The 18,718-nt window shown below is 41.8% G+C and overlaps 1 protein-coding gene across 11 annotated transcripts in view; it reads left to right on the forward strand.

Annotated features, from left to right (window-relative positions):
• Window positions 1-18,718, forward strand: part of PHF20 (PHD finger protein 20) — a 167,206-nt gene that overhangs the window by 53,008 nt on the left and 95,480 nt on the right. For all 11 annotated transcript variants that reach the window (XR_005587655.1, XM_039497710.1, XM_039497709.1 and 8 more), the window contains 4 exons: window positions 4,568-4,955; window positions 5,531-5,638; window positions 13,337-13,516; window positions 14,355-14,531. Coding sequence is in view for 10 of the 11 variants with exons in the window: in XM_039497710.1 (XP_039353644.1) it covers window positions 4,568-4,955; window positions 5,531-5,638; window positions 13,337-13,516; window positions 14,355-14,531 (853 nt within the window). In the remaining variant the exon portion in view is untranslated. The remainder of the gene's footprint in view (window positions 1-4,567; window positions 4,956-5,530; window positions 5,639-13,336; window positions 13,517-14,354; window positions 14,532-18,718) is intronic.

Below are 18,718 nucleotides of genomic sequence, written 5' to 3' on the forward strand. Positions count from 1 at the left end.
GTTTCCTGCATGCTGCCGCCTCCTTTCATGATGTGCTGGGAACTGCAGCGCCAGTTCTCCTTCCTTGTGGCCATATCCTGTATTTGTGAGCTGGAGAGCTGGGCTCTGCTGGGTCCAGCAGCCCCTGGTAGTGGCCAGCAACTCTGTAGCACCCATTCTGTGGGGGAAAATGAAATTCTGTGCAGAACATTATTTCTCTGCAAATTCTGATTGCGCAGTGGCATAGAACTCCACGAGGAGTAATCTATGAACTATGTGGTTAAATCAGTTTATCAAGGGTTACTGGATTTGGTGGCAGGAAAGTCACATTCATCTGTTTTGTGAGATTGCAGACTCATTGGCTACAAGATTGGAAAAATTGTGTTTATGACTGTTCTTGACCTTTCTGTGTATGTTCCTTTGACTAGGGAACAGGCTGTACAGATTCTCGCACAGAACATTGGCTATTTGTTGAAAGGGGAAGCTAGGTTTCCAGATTTTTTTTGTCATGAAGCAGTGTGGGCAGTGGGCATTCAGAACAAAGTAATTCCTTCAGTTCTAGATCTGTAAAGAGTGAAAAATGCTTTAGCAGACTACATAAATAACGGGTGATTGGATCAGATGGACTTGGTGTGTGGTGGTGAATCCTTTACATTTTGGGGTGGGGAGGGTCGGGGTGGGGGACATCAGTCTGCTTTTGGAATCATTGAAAAAGATCATGTAATGTCCAAAGATGGGGTTCCAAGTTCTTATCTTAAACTTAATTGTTTGGATTTTCTTTTATCCTTGATAGATTTGGGATTACCAGTAGTGCAAGTATAATTTGCTGTAATAGCTATTTTTCCTTACTGTATCCCCATTTAAAGGGGGGAGAGGGTTCAGATTTTTTTCATCCTTTAACAGAGCTTCTCAAAGATCGGAATGTTTATCCTCCAATTTATTGATCAATGAGATCATGAGACTGAAATCTGGTCCCTACTTTGGTAGCCTGTATTTATTGTGGAAGGTTTTTCCTAGTGGCTATATGACATCAGCAGTTTCAGGGTTGGAAGACAGAACCTCATTGTACAATTTGAAATAGTTTTGACATGTCATCCATATTTGATTTTATAATTTCATTTATTGTTTTGTGTTTTTCTGAAGCATTAAAGTCTTCCAAGTAGAGCTTAGTTACATATCTTAGATATTAAAAGGGATATTAGCAATTTATTACGTTCCTATCAGAAAGTATACAAAGTGAAAACACTGTTTCAGGCCAGTGGCTTTTGAACTGGATCAAATAGTGTATTCAGACATGCTGTAGCCTAGCTGGGGCTGCTATTTGGCATTTTGGCAGATGATTTGATTTAAGTCTGGAATTATCCTTTAAAAAATATTTGAACAGTATTTGAATTTTGATGTGTGTTAATGAATTGTGCTGATAATCTGTTGCTCAGTGAGTATCTGAATACAGTAAAATCTGCCTTAGTGACCACTTCTGACAAGGGGCCACCTGTCATGAGCGACTACTTGCGGTGACCATGGAACATTTCCCCCTCATAATGGTGTTTCTCAAACTGGGGTCAGTGGATCCCTGGGGGGTCCCTGAGGGACTCAAGGCAGTCCGTGGGCCCCACTAAGCAATTCCTCCCTCTCCTTCCCTCAACTCTGCTCCCTCCCTCTATCTCTTGGAGGCTACTGAAGCTAAACGGGGAGATATTAGGTGCTAAAAGTCCGGTGGCACAATGAGGCTAAGGCAGTGTCCTTGCCTACCCTAGCTCCGTGCGCTGCCCCTGCCATGAGTGCCAGCTCCACAGATCCCATTGGCTGGGAACTGCAGCCAATGGGAGCTGCGGGGGTGGTGCCTGTGCTCAGGGGCATCATGTGGAGCCTAGGAGCCACTTCCAGAAAGATGTGCCGTGTCGTTTTCGAGCCGCTCGAGGTAAGCGCAGCCCGGCCAGAGCCTTTATCCCGGACACCCTACCCCAGCCCAGAGCCCTCACCCTGCACCCAAAATCCCTCCCAGAGCCTGCACCCTTCAGTCCTCCTGCACCCAAACTCCCTCCTCGAGCCTGCATCCCCTCCTGCACCCCAACCCTCTGCCCCAGCCTGGTGAAAGTGAGTGAGGGTGGGGGAGAGCGAGCAACAGAGACGGTGGATGGAGTAAGTAGGGGGTGGGATGGGGTGGGATCTTGGGAGAAGGGGTGGAGTAGGGTGTGGGGCCTGGGGCTGAGTGCGGTGGCTTGGGGTCCCTGAAAAATTTTAAATCAAAATGGGGGTCTTCAGGTTGCTAAAGTTTGAGAACCGCTGCCTTATAATTTAACTGTGAAGAGCAACGACCTGTCAGCTGCGATGAGTGATGACATTTTCTCAGTCCCATCCATAAAAACAAACCTGTAGGAGAAACTGATCGTCGCTTATCAGTCTGTTTCTTTGATGTTTCCAGCGAAATATATTTTTTCTTTTGTACATTATGGTCTCTGCAATATATGGCCTCATACTCAACAGGAACTGGAAATTGAACTTGAACAAACAGGAACTTTAAAGGAAGATGTGAATGTGTACACTACTGTATGTTGCAGTTTAAAGCTAAAAGAAGTTGTAATGGAAGAGAAAAAATCCAAATCCAAAATGTTTCTTACACTGGAGCAGTTGCAATCAAATTGCCAAACATTTTGGAGTTGGAAAAACACAAATCCGAAACCTGTTATAATGGAAGGCACAAATCCTCGCTGATGTGTCAAATGCAAAATCTTCAATGAAAATTAAATGTGCTAAAACTAGAAACGGAGTCAATTTTTTCACTTCTTAGTGTTTTAAATCCACTGTTGTTCATCATGTAAATGTCTCTGGTTCAATGCTAAAAGTGCAAGACATGAGGAGTTGGAAAACAGGGAGTTTAAAGCCAGCAATGACTGGCTTGAATCGTTTAAGAAGAGTGACAGCCTTGCCTTTGGTATCGCATGCAGTGAGCATGGAGACATTAATCAAGATGTGGCTTCAGATTAGAAGCAAAAGTTAGCTGAAGTAATACAGGATTATGAACCCTCTGAAATCTATAATATGGACAAAACTGGACTCTTTTTTAAAGACAGCAACAAAAACCCTCCATATCAAAGGCTTGCAATGTTCAAATGGAAAATATTCAGAAGAAAGAATCACCCTTTATTATGCACCAACACGAATGGAGATAAAGAAAGGCCTATACTGATTGGAAAATCCCAATGCCCATGAGGCTTTGGCAAGTTGAATATCAAAGAGCTTTCTGTGGAATATGAATTCAACAAAAAAGTATGGATGAACTCAGAGCTTTTTGAAAAAAGATGACAGAGATTTGACTGCAGATTGCTACTAACGAGGACATAAAATTGTGTTTATGGAAAATGCCCCATGCTGCCTCCCTGTTAAACTCTCAGACATTAAACTCTGCTTCTTTTTCCCCAAACAGCAAGTCTGTGCAACAGCCTATTGATGCTGGGGTTATTGAAACCCTAAAACTGAACTTTTGGAACAGGCAAATTCAATTTATTCTTCATCAAATGGAATCTGGCGTAACTTCCTTGGGTCCATTGCATTTGAAAAGTGTTTCAGTCTTTGGTGAATACACTGGGTTCATTGAGCGTGGAGTGAGACTGAACCAAGCACCATCAAAAAAATGCTTTGCTAAATGCGGACTCAACAAATGAAGATGTTCATCTAGAAGATGAACATAAGCTTCCTCTTTCGGTAGTTAACATGTTGCAAAGTCTTTTTGGGAGTGCTGAACCTTGCAACAACTGATAAGGTCAGACAGGTCAACGCCTGCTACAAAACTAGAAAATTTCAAGCCATGTGATGACTCTCACAGTGACTCAAAAACTGATGATGAAGGGGATAGCAGTGGTGCCTCTGAACCCTGGTAAGAATAACTTTTATGACTGAAGCCAAGAATATGATTAAAAACATGAAAGCATTTGCCATTCAAAAGGGCAATAACTGACTTTTAGAGCTATTGAACGATGCAGAAGAAACGGTAAACATGCTCCTATTGTTGCAGAGGCAGACAAGAATAAGTGACATTTTCAAATAAATGCAAACTACTGTAGACTGAAAACAAGACTTTTTGATAACGCAGGTAATTGTAAAAATTCTTTTGCTTCAGTCTAGAGAACATGAACTTTTATTAGTGTACTGAATTTCCTCTTTTGATTAACAAATACTGTTCTCTGTATTAATAAACCCAGCAAGAGATTTTTAAATACAGTACTATATTGTATACTATATGTAATGTTCATGTAATAGATAATGAAAATTAAACATGAAACATTGCTAACACTAGTAGCCTTTCTGTGCCTTGTAAAAGTGCCCATTTTACAGTAAACCTTTGAAGAGAGTCCACCTCTTACAAGCGACCACTTTTGCTAACCCCTAAGAGTGGTCACTCTTGGCAGGTTTTACTGTAGCTCTCTGCCTATAATCTTAAATTTTTAACTTTTTGGGTTATATGTGAAATGACACCTGGACCCCATTCCTTTGCTTACAATTTTCTTTTAATTCTTATGTTAAATATAAAGAAATTTCAAAATGCAAAGAATCATGCATTTTTCACTTGGTGTTTTCTCTATTTTAGAATATTGTGGGTAATGCTAGGCCTAAAGAAAGAGGTAATGAAATCCCTTCATCTCCTGAAAAACGGGAGAAGTTTAAAGAACAGAGGAAAGCAACAGAGAATGCTAAGAAGGACAAGGATGAAAAGGCATTAAAGACAGAAAAAAGATCTAAACAACCTGATAAAGAAGGAAAAATAATAGTCATCTCAGAAAAAGGCAAGGTCTCTGAAAAAAATATACCTAAGAATGGGAAAGAAGACAAAGAGAATATATCAGAAAATGATATGGAATATTCAGTAGATACTCAAATTGAGAAGAAATCTGAAAACGACAATGTGAAGAGTCTACCAGAAAACCTAAAGGAAACTAAAAGAAAACGTGGTAGACCACCTATAACACCCCCAACAGGTTAGTACTTAAAATATTTGTATTTAGGCAGTATTCTAGAAAATCTTGTAGGGAATGGGAGATGCTGAGCAGCTCAGCACTGCATTTTCTGATTTGGGGTGTGGGGATCTTCGTTCTAAGTAAATGGAAATAAATGTTGCTCTTGCAGCACTTATTTTGGCTCATTCACTACAACCTCGCATCATGACAATCAGCAACATATTTGGTTGTATTTAAATAACATTGGTAAAGAGGTCTAAAAATTTAGTACTAGAGACATGGTTTTTAAGGAGATAGTTGCAGAGCTGATATGTGTAGACACTAACATGACAATATGTGATGTTATAAATGGGATTATATGGTAAAAATGAATATGTTAACTAAAGAGTCAGTCATGATGTACCAAAATAGCTAATAAGAGGAAAGGGAAATAAAGAAAATTGGAGAATTAGAGAGAGATACTAATACTGGTTTTTTATAAAGCTCTGAAAAAGTGAGTTTGTATTTTTTTTAAATATACAAATTTGAGTATTTTAACTGACTTTAATGGTATATTTAGTCAACTCTCATTCCTCTGGTTTTATGTAAATTTGTAGAGCAAAGTTCTCAAACATTGCAGCCAATAACATTGGAATTAAGAAGGCGGAAAATACCTAAAGGAGGGGAAGTTCCATCAAAACGCATCAGGGTTGAAAAAAACTTGCGTGAGTATTTTTAGTACTTCAACTTCTGTAACTTAGGGCATTTTATAACATGGTTCTTTCTATATTATTGTCTTTGAATTTTAATTTTAGGTGGTCTAAAGGCTATATGTGTTATCTAGGGAATCTGTTGCAATGATAATTTGTCGGGTATTGAAGTGTAGCAATATTGTAAGTAGTCCCCATCAAAATCTTGAAAGCAAGATTTCATAGATTTTTTTTTTTTTTTTAAGACTAGAAGGGATCATTGTGTTCAAATCTGACTTCCTGAAGTAGTGGAGGCCATATAATTTCACCCGGTGATTCCTGAATCAATCCCAATAAATTGTGGTTTAACTATAGGAAATCTTTTCAAAATACCTCCAGTGCTGATTTAAAGATTTCAAGAATGGCGAATCCATCACATCCCTTGATAAGTTGTTCGACTGGGTAATTTACCTTCACTATTAAATATATTTTTACCTTATTTCTAACCTGGATTTATGTAGTTTCAGCATCTAGCTCCTGGATTTTGTTATGCCTTTGAATGCTAGATTAATGAGCCTTCTGCTAATACCTTGGTAATCATGTTCCCTCTGAACCTTAACACGCCCTACACGATTTAAGGAGGTCAAATTTCTTTTTAGCTTATTTGAATGATTGTCCACATGCACATTCCGCTGATGATGGTACACATTTTCCTCATGTACTCAAGTTTGGAGTCTTTTGGCGAGCAGTATATGATGCACATGTGCCCCAAGAGTACTCTTTTTCTGCATCAAGGGCATAGAAAGGTGGAGTGCACCAAATGCCACTTAGTTCTACTCACAACCTCTTAGCTTCGAAATGAAGTAGCCTGCTGACCCTGTGACTGTCAGCAACTTTTTGCTAGTCTTGTGGTCTTTTTGCTAGTCAGAACCCCCCCTCCCCCGCATCCTAACTCCTTCCCAGGGCCATCCTTAGGCTTTATGGTGCCCTAGGCGGGATTATTAAACTGGTGCCCCTGTGCCTGTCTTGCTCTTAGCAATACAAACATAAGCTTACACTATTGGAAAACTTGCCATATGCATGTTATTAAAACCAGTTTAACTTCATTAAGCACACTGTAGTGCTGATGGACTAGCACTAAAGAAGTAGCACTATAGAAAAAATTCTGATTTGACAGAATGATGCAAATAATATAATTTTTTAAATTTGTCAACATTTTATTGGAAATTTATATGAAGTAGTATTGAAACAAGGATTAGTTTTTAATTAAAAGCAATCTTTTTGGTTTTTTGGCTGCAAAATCAGTAATAATGTCATCATATGACAAAGACAAAGTGATGTCTTGTTTGATTGCAAGAATAGCAAGACCAGTCAAGTGTTCCTGACTCCTTGTAGAGCGGGAGAGTTTTTAATGAGCTTTAGTTTTGAGAAACTCCGTTCTCCTGATGCTACTGTTACAGGAATTGTCAGTAGAATACGAGTGGCAATGTACACATTAGGATATATGTCAACAAGTTTGCTGGTATGAGTAAACTGTACAATGTCCATCATCGATTTTGCGTGTGGCAACATTGATGACAGTGTACTCAATTCTTCATACAGTTCAAGTCCATTTAAATCAAAACGATCGCCGTGCTTCAGGAGGCTCTCTAGGTCAGGGGTCCACAGCGCGGTGTCTGTGGGTGCCTTGGCGCCCACAAGGGCCTCTCAGTGCACCTGCGTACTGGCTGGCAGACGAACATCCGCCGAAATGCCGCCAAAATTCGGCGGCATTTCGGCGGTGACGCCTCTGGATGAGGCCACTTGCCGCTGATAAGCAGCGTCATACAGAGGCGTCGCATTTCGGCTGATGCTTGTCCACTTCCACGGTCCTTCCAGACGAAAAAGGTTGGGGACCACTGCTCTAGGTTCTTGCACTTTGTCATTAGTTGCTCTTGTTTTCCTATTTCGTTGAATTTAGTCCTGCTCAGCCCGCTACCAGCTGAGTGAATGGAACCCCAGGCCGACGGCGGGTTGAGTGGCTCAGCCAGGGTATCAGCCGCCGGCCTGCTCAGCCCGCTGCCAGCCTGGGGTTCCTTGGGAGTCCCTAGGCCAGCAGTGGGTGCTGAGTGGGGCTGGTGGCCGGGACCCCGAGTGGCAATGGGGCAGCAGCCGGAACCCCAGAGCAGCGGCGGGCTGAGCGGCTCAGCCCGCTGCTGCGTGCCATCGAAACTCAGCTCGCGTGCCACCTTTGGCACGTAGGTTGCCAACCCCTGCTCTATACATTAGTAAGGAGATGAGCATATTACAGTTGTTGGAGGGCTCTATTTAGCAGTAACAGGGCTATAGGAAAGTCAGTCAACATTTTTTTTCTCTCTGATGAAAACTGGCCCACTCCCTTCCCCATACCAAACTTGTCACAAATAATCGTCAACAACTTAATTTTCTGTTTTTGGCTAAGATATTTATTTATTTATTTATTTATTTTTAAATATTGAAATTGAATTCAGGATTGTTAGCAAGCTCTTTTGGCAAACAAAAACTTTAAAACAAACTTTAAAACAAAAGTTGTTAAATGACAATCTAAATGGCAACTCAGTACTGCTTTCATGCTTGGCTCACCCCCTAGCCTGCTGGTCCAACAGCTGCAGTAGAGGAGGAGATAGGTGGAAAACTGCAGGACTCCAAAATCCACCTCTTAGGGTGCAGAGTGGCAACAGCAGCAGCAAACCCTCAGCTCTGATCACACGCCAATGGGCACCACCGCCAGCCCAACGGACCATGGTGAAGTTAGCACAGCATCTGATCTCAGGGACGGGGCACTCATTGAGCCACAGCAGCTCATCCTGCCCTGTGCAGCTCCCCCCGGATGAGATGGATCACTGCCAGCCCGGGGGAGAGACGCGCTCCCCAGCTAGGGTGACCAGATCCAGATGTCCTAATTTTATAGGGTCAGTCGCAATATTTGGGGCTTTGTCTTATATAGGTACCAATTACCCCCACCTAGGGTGACCAGATAGCAAGTGTGAAAAATTGGGATGGGGGTGGGGGGGGGATAGGAGCCTATATAAGAAAAAGACCCAAAAATCAGGACTGTCCCTATAAAATCGGGACATCTGGTCACCCTACAGGTGAGTTCCTTCCCCCACCCCTTCCCAGAGACCCCAGCAGCCCATCCCCTCCCTCAGACTGTGCTGCATTCAGCTCTCTCTAGGACCCAGCAGCCCTGCTCTTACATGCTCCACTGCTTCCCATCTGTCTGGGCTCACAGCAGAGCAGTGCCCCTAGACCTAGTGGTGCCCTAGGTGGCTGCCTGTTCTGCCTATGGCTAAGGACGGCCCTGCTCCTTCCCAGACCCTGCATCCACACCCCTGCCCCAGCCCTGAGCCCCCTCTCAAACCCAAATTCCCCCAAACCTCCCCCCGACTGCTGCCCCAGCCCTGAGCCCACTACTGCACTCCAAACCTCTTGGCCTCATCCCGGAACCCCCTCCTGCACCCGAACCCCTCATCCCCAGCCCCACTCCAGAACCCCCACCCCCAGATGAAGCCCTCATCCCCTCCCAAACCCCCAACCCCCTGCCCCAGCCCAGAGCCCTTTCCCGCACCCTGAACCCCTCATTTCTGGCCCCATCCTGGAGTCTAGGGGAAGCACCGAGCCTCCGCGCGCCCCCCACCCCGTGAGGGCTGGAGCTGTGAGCAGGGGAAGCCCTGAGTACCCCACCCCCACCCCACGCATGGGACTGTATGTCCGTGGCCCATGACTGATTTTTTTTCTGTGGGTCAGTGGCTCCTGATAGAAAAAAGGTTCCCCATCCCTTCTTTAGATAATGTGCCCTTTGGCACTTTTCTCTAGTTTTAAGTAATGTTAGTAGATAAGTATCCAAGTTACAGAGTGGCCTCATGAGGTCTCCTGGCTTTAAGTACTGTCTGGCATGCAATAAAGCAATGCCTGTTTACGATGGTCACATTAAATGCCTTTATTGCCTAGGAGAATTGCATATATCTGGGAAATTCCCGATTTGTAAGTCATATAATGCCTGGACAGAGAGAGAACAGAGAAGTGTACTTATGACTAAATTCATGAGACCGGCTTCTGATCCTAGCTCTTGAGGTGCCCCCCACCCCTCTGTTGGAGCCAAAGAGTGAAAGTGCAGGTTCCTTACCTGGAGGGGGCCTCGTCTTCATCCAGATCCACCAAGAAATTGGTGGGCAAGACTGAGAGTGCGGGTAGCCCTACAGGGAGATATCCACCTGCTCTTACTCCCATCAGCACTATTCGTTCTCAGACTTCACTGTCCTGTATAGTTCTTGTGTAAGCTCAGTTCCATATTGGTACTGGTAGTGAGCTGACACTAAGCAAAATCAGAACCTCTGAAACCTCACTTCTCGAGAGACTCAGCACAGATAGCAATCCATGACATGATTGTGGCATCATCAAGACCTTTGCCTTGAAAGGTGCCAGCCTTGGCACCACGGTCAGTGTTCGTAGACTCAGTGCCACTTCTGGACACACCACTGCATCAGCTGGCACTGAAGCTTATAGCACAGAGACTTGCTGATCATGCAAGAGCCAGGGTCACCTCTTTTATCTGCTTTGCTGCACTAAAACAGTGTTGACAACTTCTCTCCTGCTAGCCTTACTCTTCACTCCATGAGCCATAGCTCTTCCCATGGATGTGGAATATTCTCATCAACCTCATGTGAGACTTCAGGTGATAACAGAGAATCTGGATGGGACCTAAACTCTTCATATAGGGGATTTGGACATTCCTCCAGGGAAGGATACTGGGAGACCTCCACCACAAGGTCCCTGGTTTCCCATACCATGGCCACCGGGACAGTGCTTGTGGGTTCCAATTTGGCCACATTGTGACCCGTGATTCTCTTTCAGTAGGGCAGAGCCTCAGGATAGACTCCAGCAATCTGCAAAATTACTTCCACCAACCATGGCATCATAAGGTGTGCCAGAGCCAGCATCTCCCTACCCACCACCAGAATAAGAGGAGGATTTGGATTAGGTCTCATTACCAGGTGATATACTGGCTCTGGTGGTACCGTCGTCATCATCCCTGATGAAGCTGTTGTCCCACAGATTCTCTCTCAAATTTGATGACTTTTGGGGGTTCCAAGAACAACCTAAGAAGATTGTGCAGACTCTGCAAATCCCCATGGAAGAAATTCAGGAGCAGACCTACAAATTGGTGTATATACCCCAGTCCTTCACACCAGGAAAAATTGCCATTCTGGTGATTGGACCCAGTGAAAGTGTTGTGTCAAAAACACCAATCTATAGTAGCTCCTACCTCTTGTAAAAGGGACAAAATATCAGGTTCCACCCAAAGGGGCTCAGTTCTCTCATGTACTTCTGATGTCACCTTTATTGTTCGTAATGAAGGCCAATGAAAAATCCCATCAGTATAAATCAACACCCAGAGACAAAGATCCAGAGAAACTAGATTTATTGAGTTGAAAAGTGTACTCATTGGTGAGCCTTCCATTAAGGATTAGCATTTACCAAGTCCTGCTGGACTGCTGTGACTTCAGGAATTATGAAAGAATACAGGCCTTTGTGACAAACTTCCCTCAGACCTGAGGGGGAGAATTTTGGAAGAATCTCAGAAGATGACCTTGTGGCTAAGGTGAGCCTACAAGCAGCTCTGGATGCAGCAGACACTGCTACCAGATCAGTGGTAATTATCATGATGGCATTTGTCCTGTTTTCAGGAGGCATCCCCTGTGAGGTGTAGACAACAGTAGGTATCCCGTTTGAAGGAAGTACCTACTGTTAATGGTGGGTGATGACTGCAAACAATACTACATTATACCCTTTGGACTCCAGGCTTCACTGAACATATTTACCAAGGTGCTTGCAATAGTAGTAGCACCATATCTAAGAAAGACAGAACATTTTCATATACCCATACCCTGACAGCTGTCTGATATGAAGCAGATCTTCCTTAACAGGTCTCATAATCCATCCACCTGATGCCCCATCTGTTCCACAACTTAGATAGGACTGAGAGTCAACATGCAGAAATCCCGCTTGCCTCCTCTCTAAAATATAAAGTTATTTGGAGCAATTCTAGACTCCACCAAATCAGTGGCTTATCTTCTCCAGGACAGATTCAAGACCCTGTCATCCCTTATGCTGCAGCTAGAACCAAACCCACATAAATAAGAATGTGCTTTGCCATGTTGGGACACATGGTCTCCTGTACCTTTTTATGATGCCATGTGCTAGACTTCACCTCTACTGCATTCAGGTCTGGTTCAGGCTAGCGTACGCCCTTCCAGGCATCACTTGGATATGCCCCCCTTTCTTCCCCCCCCCCCCTCCCCCATCCCAGTATTGTAGTACAGTCTGTCCTGGAAGAATCCTGTGAATGCCTGTATTGGATCTCCTCCCAGCCTCCCCTCTGATCCAGGATTATAGCTGTAGACACTTTGCTTAAGGCATGGGGAGCACACATGAGAAACCTTTCCAAGATATTGATATACATTCTTGCTTCTCTCTGGACCCAGAGAGGCAAGAAACTATATCAGTCTCTTGGAATGCTGAGCTGGATGCATGGCTTGCGAGTCCTTCTGTACATGACAGGGTGATTAGTCCAGGTAATAGAGGACAATACGACCACCACGTTCTACATCAACAGGCAGGGTGGGGTAAGATCCTACCAGCTCTGCCAGGAAGCCATCAGACTATGGAACTAGTGCATCACACATTGTGTTTCTCTTTCGCTCATACATCTACCTGATCTACAGAATACTTTAGTGGGCAATCTCAACAGACACTGCTGTACCAACAAGGCCCTTAGTTTTTGTGTTTTACCATTTTTAACCAGAAAAATCTCAGGTTTTACAAAAGCTATTATTTGGTATTTACCAATATTTCATCTGAATTTTAGACCACTTGTGTACATAAAAATACCAGTTATCTGAGAGATCAGTATATTACATTTTTTGTTGTTACTAAATTAATCTAAATGTAAATCCAAGACCATCTGTTAAAGTAAGACACTGTAGTAGAAGAGGGGGTGTGTGTGTGCGCGTGTGTCAGTGCTCAAGTCCTAAAAGACATTATGAGGGAAACTTACCTGGAGAAATGGACCAGGCTTTCTCACTTCTGCCAGTGGCAGTCCATCACTGCTTGATATCTTGAATTCTGAATTATGCACTGGCGAGAAAACAAAGTAATTTATCCTTTAATTCAATCAAAGTACACTTGGTAGTGATCTCAGCCCATCATGCACCTATACACAGCCGTACAACCTTCTCCTAACCAATTGTGATCAAGTTCCTCAAAGGCCTGATTAAGATTTCTTATTGGTCAAGGACCCTGTTGCTCCATGGGCTCTGAGTCTAGCTCTCTTGGCTTTAATGAGAGCACCCTTTGAACAGTTACCAAAAGGTTCCCTCTTACATATGTAAATGAAAACTGTTTCTAGTTGCCATCACTTAATTGAGGAGAGTGCTGCAATCTTTATTCTCCAAAAGACTTCAAGCTCCCACCTACATTACATAAGATCACTGCTTAGGAGTCGTCAGCAGTAGAATATGCATATGGACAATCGCTCAAAGGAGAATGGGAAGTTACTTACCTGTTTAATAATCAGAACGCCAATTATTGGAGGTAGAGGCATAAGTGGTCTGCAGGTGTTAACCACATAACCAGTAGTACTTCATTGTCAAGCTTCAACGTTTTCATGATTGACAGCGTATTGCACAATGAAATTAAATGTATTATGCTGTTTAGCTCAGGAAAAGTTGAAAAACTGTCCAGACAGCAATGAAAGAGACCAAATTAGGAGACGATCATCAAGGCTGTTATCCAATGGTAGTCCTGAGATAATAAATACAGATCTTGCTACAACAACTTTTGCTGAAATTGGACCTTTGAAAGATCCAGCATCTATTCCAAAGGAACCTGAGGAACGTAAGTACTTTGTTGTAATGGTATGCTCTTGGGTCATTATGAAGGAGAGTTGTTTAGTTGTGTTATAACTAATTACTAAGATGAAGTTTAAATGACTTCCACTTGCAAAGAAGATTGATAAAGTTGATTTCATGTTTAGCTTTTATGTGCAGTTGATGCATTAGAATTCACTTGAACTGGGGACAGATTGCCTAGATAATCCAGAGTAACCATTTCTCTAAGGTTTAAGGGATTCCTGTTGGAACTAGTTGAACCATATTTATTTATTCACTTACTAATTAGTTAATTACTATTGCACCCTAGGAACCCCCCTGTCATAAACTAGCACCCCATTGTTGGGCCCTGAACGAACACCAAACAAAATGACACTACGATTAATTGACAGTGTATAAGGTATAAATACCTTGATAGAGCGTCTCCATTCTCTCCCCAACTTTCTCAGGAAGTCCAGCCTATTAAACCCAATCGGGCTGTGTGGTCTGCTGGAATCACTGGATTTGATGAGGGGCATGGAATGGCATTAATGTCACATTCCCCATCAGAACCTACCCAAGCCAGGGAAGCTACTGATCCAACCAGTGGACCAAATTCAGTGATGAATACTGTTTACATGCCACATTGTGCATACGCTAAAAAGAATGCCTGGATGTGATATTCAAACACTAAGAGGGAAGGGAGTGGAGGTTTTGTTTCACACATTTCTATTATCCGCTTAAAACAGAAAATGGTGAGACAAATGCATCTTCTTTTGCCTTAAGTCTTTTCCAGTACTTTGGCTATCTGGTTTTTGTTTTTGTGTATTTTGCTCCCATAAACTCCTTTTTTCTTTTTCTTATAGTTCCGTTAGAAATTCCTATTGAGTTTGACCAAAACGCCTGTGAACAAGCACCTCAATCTTCTGGAGATGTATCACAGACCACACCGCTTGATGTGAACAGCAGTTTAAAGGAAGAAAAAGTTGATGACCACGAGCTCTCCTTTACATCTACTGAAACCCAAGAGCCTTCTGTTACAGGTTCAGATTTAGATTTAACAAATCTAAAATGTGATGCCTTCTTTTTATTTTTGTGTATTTATGACAGAACACTGGCACTAGGCACCTTTTTTTTTCTTTTCAAACATTTCTCTATTACGTGATAATTTACAAAAAAAAAAAAAGGGTGGGGTGGGGGAGATGGGGGAAGCATTTGGATGAATGCTGGATAAAGGAAAAATACATACTTTGAGTTCTGATGCTCTGAGTTTTGCTATCATAGGTTAACTTTGGGGTGGTTATGAACAATTTTCTGCAAACACAGTGGTAATTTTGCATTTCAAATTATTGGGTTTTAGCTATGTGAAAGGTAGGGTAACTTCACAGTCTCATATATGCAATAACCATACAATCTTGATTAATATAGTTGTGTTTTGTGGTCCCAAATAAGATTAAACTGATGTTTAAAGTGATATTCATTTCTTCTATATATTTCCCCCCTTTTTAATCTCTGTAGGGGAGAGTTAAGGTTGTTGGGGTATCCTAACTGTGCATTTCCACACTGTAACATGTATGGATTTCCTTAAGTTAACCTTAACTTTGAATTTTCTAGGGTTATAATTCTTTGTGGGGATAATTGACATCTCTTTAATGTTTCTTTACCCTAAACATAACAATACATATTTTCGATCTTAACAAAATCTTAACATTTTAACATAGCTGTGTGGGATTTCCATTGTTATATATTTTATAATTATTAGAATTTTATACATAAACAGTAAATTAGAAGCCCCAAGAGAATGTCATGCTGTGAAAATTCCAGTTATTTGAAGATAGGAAATTTTGCAAATTAACACTTAAGACTTGATTCATCCATTCTTGCTAGTGTATGCCATTCTGAACTAGTGTAAAGCAGCCAGAGCATATTGAGCAGTTACACTGGGTATACAGCTGCTTGACATTGTTAGAGTAGTAGATTATACACACTTGATTCCCTCTCCCTCTTGCCCTTCTGCATCCCTTTGTACACATGCTCACAGTCCCTGTCCTTCCATCTCTGTTAAGTAGATCTAATGCAACAAGTAGATTTTTAAAAAACATTTTGGGGATTAAGGGTCATCTTTTGCAGCTGTTCTTCATAACCAAGTTTCTTCAGGAATTCTCTGAAGGAGATTTTGTGCCAAAGCTACTCCTGAAGTGCCCTCTTTCAAAATGACTGCCATTTTCCACTGTTCTCAATCGATCCTCAGCTAGGATGGTCCCTGTTTCCCATTGTTCACAGTGGCAATGAAGCCAAACACCCTTCAGGGAAGATGGCCCTACAAACACTGTTAGGAACAGGTGGATTCCGTGGTGGCCATCTTTACTAAGGGTATCCTGTGGCCTCAGTCCTGTTCAAAGCAGTGGTTGATCATGGCCATTTTGAAAGAGAACAATTTTTATTGTGTATCCCTGAAGGAGATTAGTAATCTTCAGCCTTTGACAAACTTTGTTATAAAAGGTTTCAGAGTAGCAGCAGTGTTAGTCTGTATCCGCAAAAAAAACAGGAGTGCTTGTGGCACCTTAAAGACTAACAAATTTATTTTAGCATGAGCTTTCGTGAGCTGCAGCTCACTTCTCTTCGGATGCATCCGAAGAAGTGAGCTGCAGCTCACGAAAGCTCATGCTAAAATAAATTTGTTAGTCTTTAAGGTGCCACAAGTACTCCTGTTTTTTTTGTTATAAAAAATAATGGAATGGAAAAATCCTACCTGTCACACCAGATCCACTCAGTGTTCATCTCTCTGCGAATGTCTGTTGATAAACAATACATTAAAATTTATAAATCCTGAATGATCTTATTTGACACAGAGAATTCAGTTTCTTAAAGGACCCCTTTTTAAATTAATTTTTATAAATTAGTTAATAGATTTACCTGTAAATTCTTAGAAGATTAATTCTGCAAATACTGTGATTTCAGTGGGTACAATATGCTCTATTCTTCATACATAAAGTGGTTGAACTTTAAGTGCAAACTCAGCCTTAACTATGGAGCTGCAGTTGATGCCTCCATATAATAATCATATGTTTTTGGATTATGGCATTCTCATATGTATAATACTTAAATTATATTGTATAATTTAATAGAACCAGTGACTTTAGCAAAAGGGTTAAAGGCAGGGTAATGTAATTAATGCAAATCAACATAGGTTTATGAAAAACACATCCTGTCACATTAACTAGATACCTTTATCAACCAAACTTGCAATTATCATCAAAAAAAAAAAAAAGCTGCTAATGTTGATATACTATGAATTTGACTTGGTAACACATGGCATTTTGATTAAAAAACAAAAAGAAAACTGGAATTATATAAAATTAACATGGTACACATTAAATGGATTAAAAACAGGCTAACATATAGGTCTCAAAATGTAATTATAAATAGGGAATTGTCATTGAGCAGGTGTGTTTGCAGTCCTGTTGGAATTGGTTCTTGGCCTTATGCTATTTAACATTTTTTTTTTTTTTAATCAATGACCTGGGAAAAAATATAAAATGATCACTGATAAAGGGCGCAGATGACACACACATTGGGGGACTAGTAAATAATGAACAGGATAAGTCACTGATCCAGAGTAATCTGGGTCACTTGATAAACTGGGTGCAAGTAAATCATGTGTTTTTAATATGGCAACATTTAAATGTATACGCCAAGGAACAAGGAATGTAGGCCATACTTACAGGTTGGGGGACTCAATCCTGGGAAGCAGTGACTCTGAAAAAGATTTGGCAGTCGTGGTGAATAATCAGCATAAGAGCCCAGTGTGATGCTGTGGCCAAATAGAGTGAGTGTGATCCTGGGATGCATAAACAGGGGAATCTTGAATAGGTGTAGAGAGCTTATTTTGCCTCTGTATTTGGCACTGGGGCAACCACTGCTGGAATATTGTATCCCTTTCTTGTGCCCATAGTTCAAGAAGGATGTTGATAAATTGGAGAGGGTTCAGAGAAGAGCCATGAGAATGATTCAAGATTAGAAAACATGCCTTATAGCAGTAGTCTCAAGGAGCTCAATCTACTTAGTTTAACAAAGAGAAGGTTACCGGGTGACTTGATTAGTCTATAAATATCTACATGGGGAACAAATATTTAATAGTGGACTCTTCAGTCTAGCAGAGAAAGGTAAAACATGATCCAGTGGTTGGAAGTTGAGGCTAGACATATTCAGACTGGAAATAAGGTGTTAATTTTTAACAGTGAGAGTAATTAATTAATAATTGAAACAATTTATCCAGGTTTTGTGGTGGATTCTCCATTAGTGACAATTTTTAACCCGAGATTAGATGCTTTTTCTAAAGGATCTGTTCTAGGAATTATTTTGGAGAAGATCTCTGCCCTGTATTATACAGCAGGCCAGATTAGATTATCACAACTGTCCCATTTGGCCTTGGAATCTATAACAGGGAAAGGTTGTAAAACATTTGGATTAGCAGTTAATTTTAATAAAAAGCTGGAAAAGGGATGTAACCTTTATATATTCATTTAGAATGCAAAGTTAAGTAGTTTAAAAATGTTAGATTCCAAATAATTATAAATTGAAATGCTTTTTAAAATAACATTTGATCCGAAATTAGTAATAGAAATGTGTAGAGACTTAGACTACAAATAAATACACCTCTATCACGATATAATGCTGTCCTTAGGAGCCAAAAAATCTTAACCGTTTTATAAGTGAAACCGCGTTATATCAAACTTGCTTTGATCCGCCGGAATGCACAGCCCCGCTCCCCTGGAGCGCTGCTTTACCGTGTTATATCGGGTCGCGTTATATCGGGGTAGAGGTGTATATTTGAAAACAAAGTAGCTACAAATTAGTTGTTTCTTTGAGTGCTTGTTCACGTCCATTCCACATTAAGTGTGCGCGCGCTGCGTGCACGAGCATCGGAAACTTTTTCCCTTAGCGGCTCCCGGCGGGGCCCCCACCACAGTGGCGCCACTGCACCGTGTGTATATATACCTCTGCTGGCCTGATCCCCTCCAGTTCCTTCTTACCGTCCGTGGCGGCGCTCGAACAACCTCTTGCTCTCGAAGGAGAAGCAATCCCTTAGCCTTAGAAGTACATAGCTATTATCAGTTAGTTAGCATTTAATTGTTGTTGGACACTAATAGATTAGGTGCTTGGAGGATTCCAGCACCCGCCCCAGGTCGCGGGGCATGCCGCAGGCCCAGGGTGACCCCGGTTAGTG

This window comes from Mauremys reevesii, linkage group 13 (genome assembly GCF_016161935.1).
Source record: "Mauremys reevesii isolate NIE-2019 linkage group 13, ASM1616193v1, whole genome shotgun sequence".
Lineage (NCBI taxonomy): Eukaryota > Metazoa > Chordata > Testudines > Geoemydidae > Mauremys > Mauremys reevesii.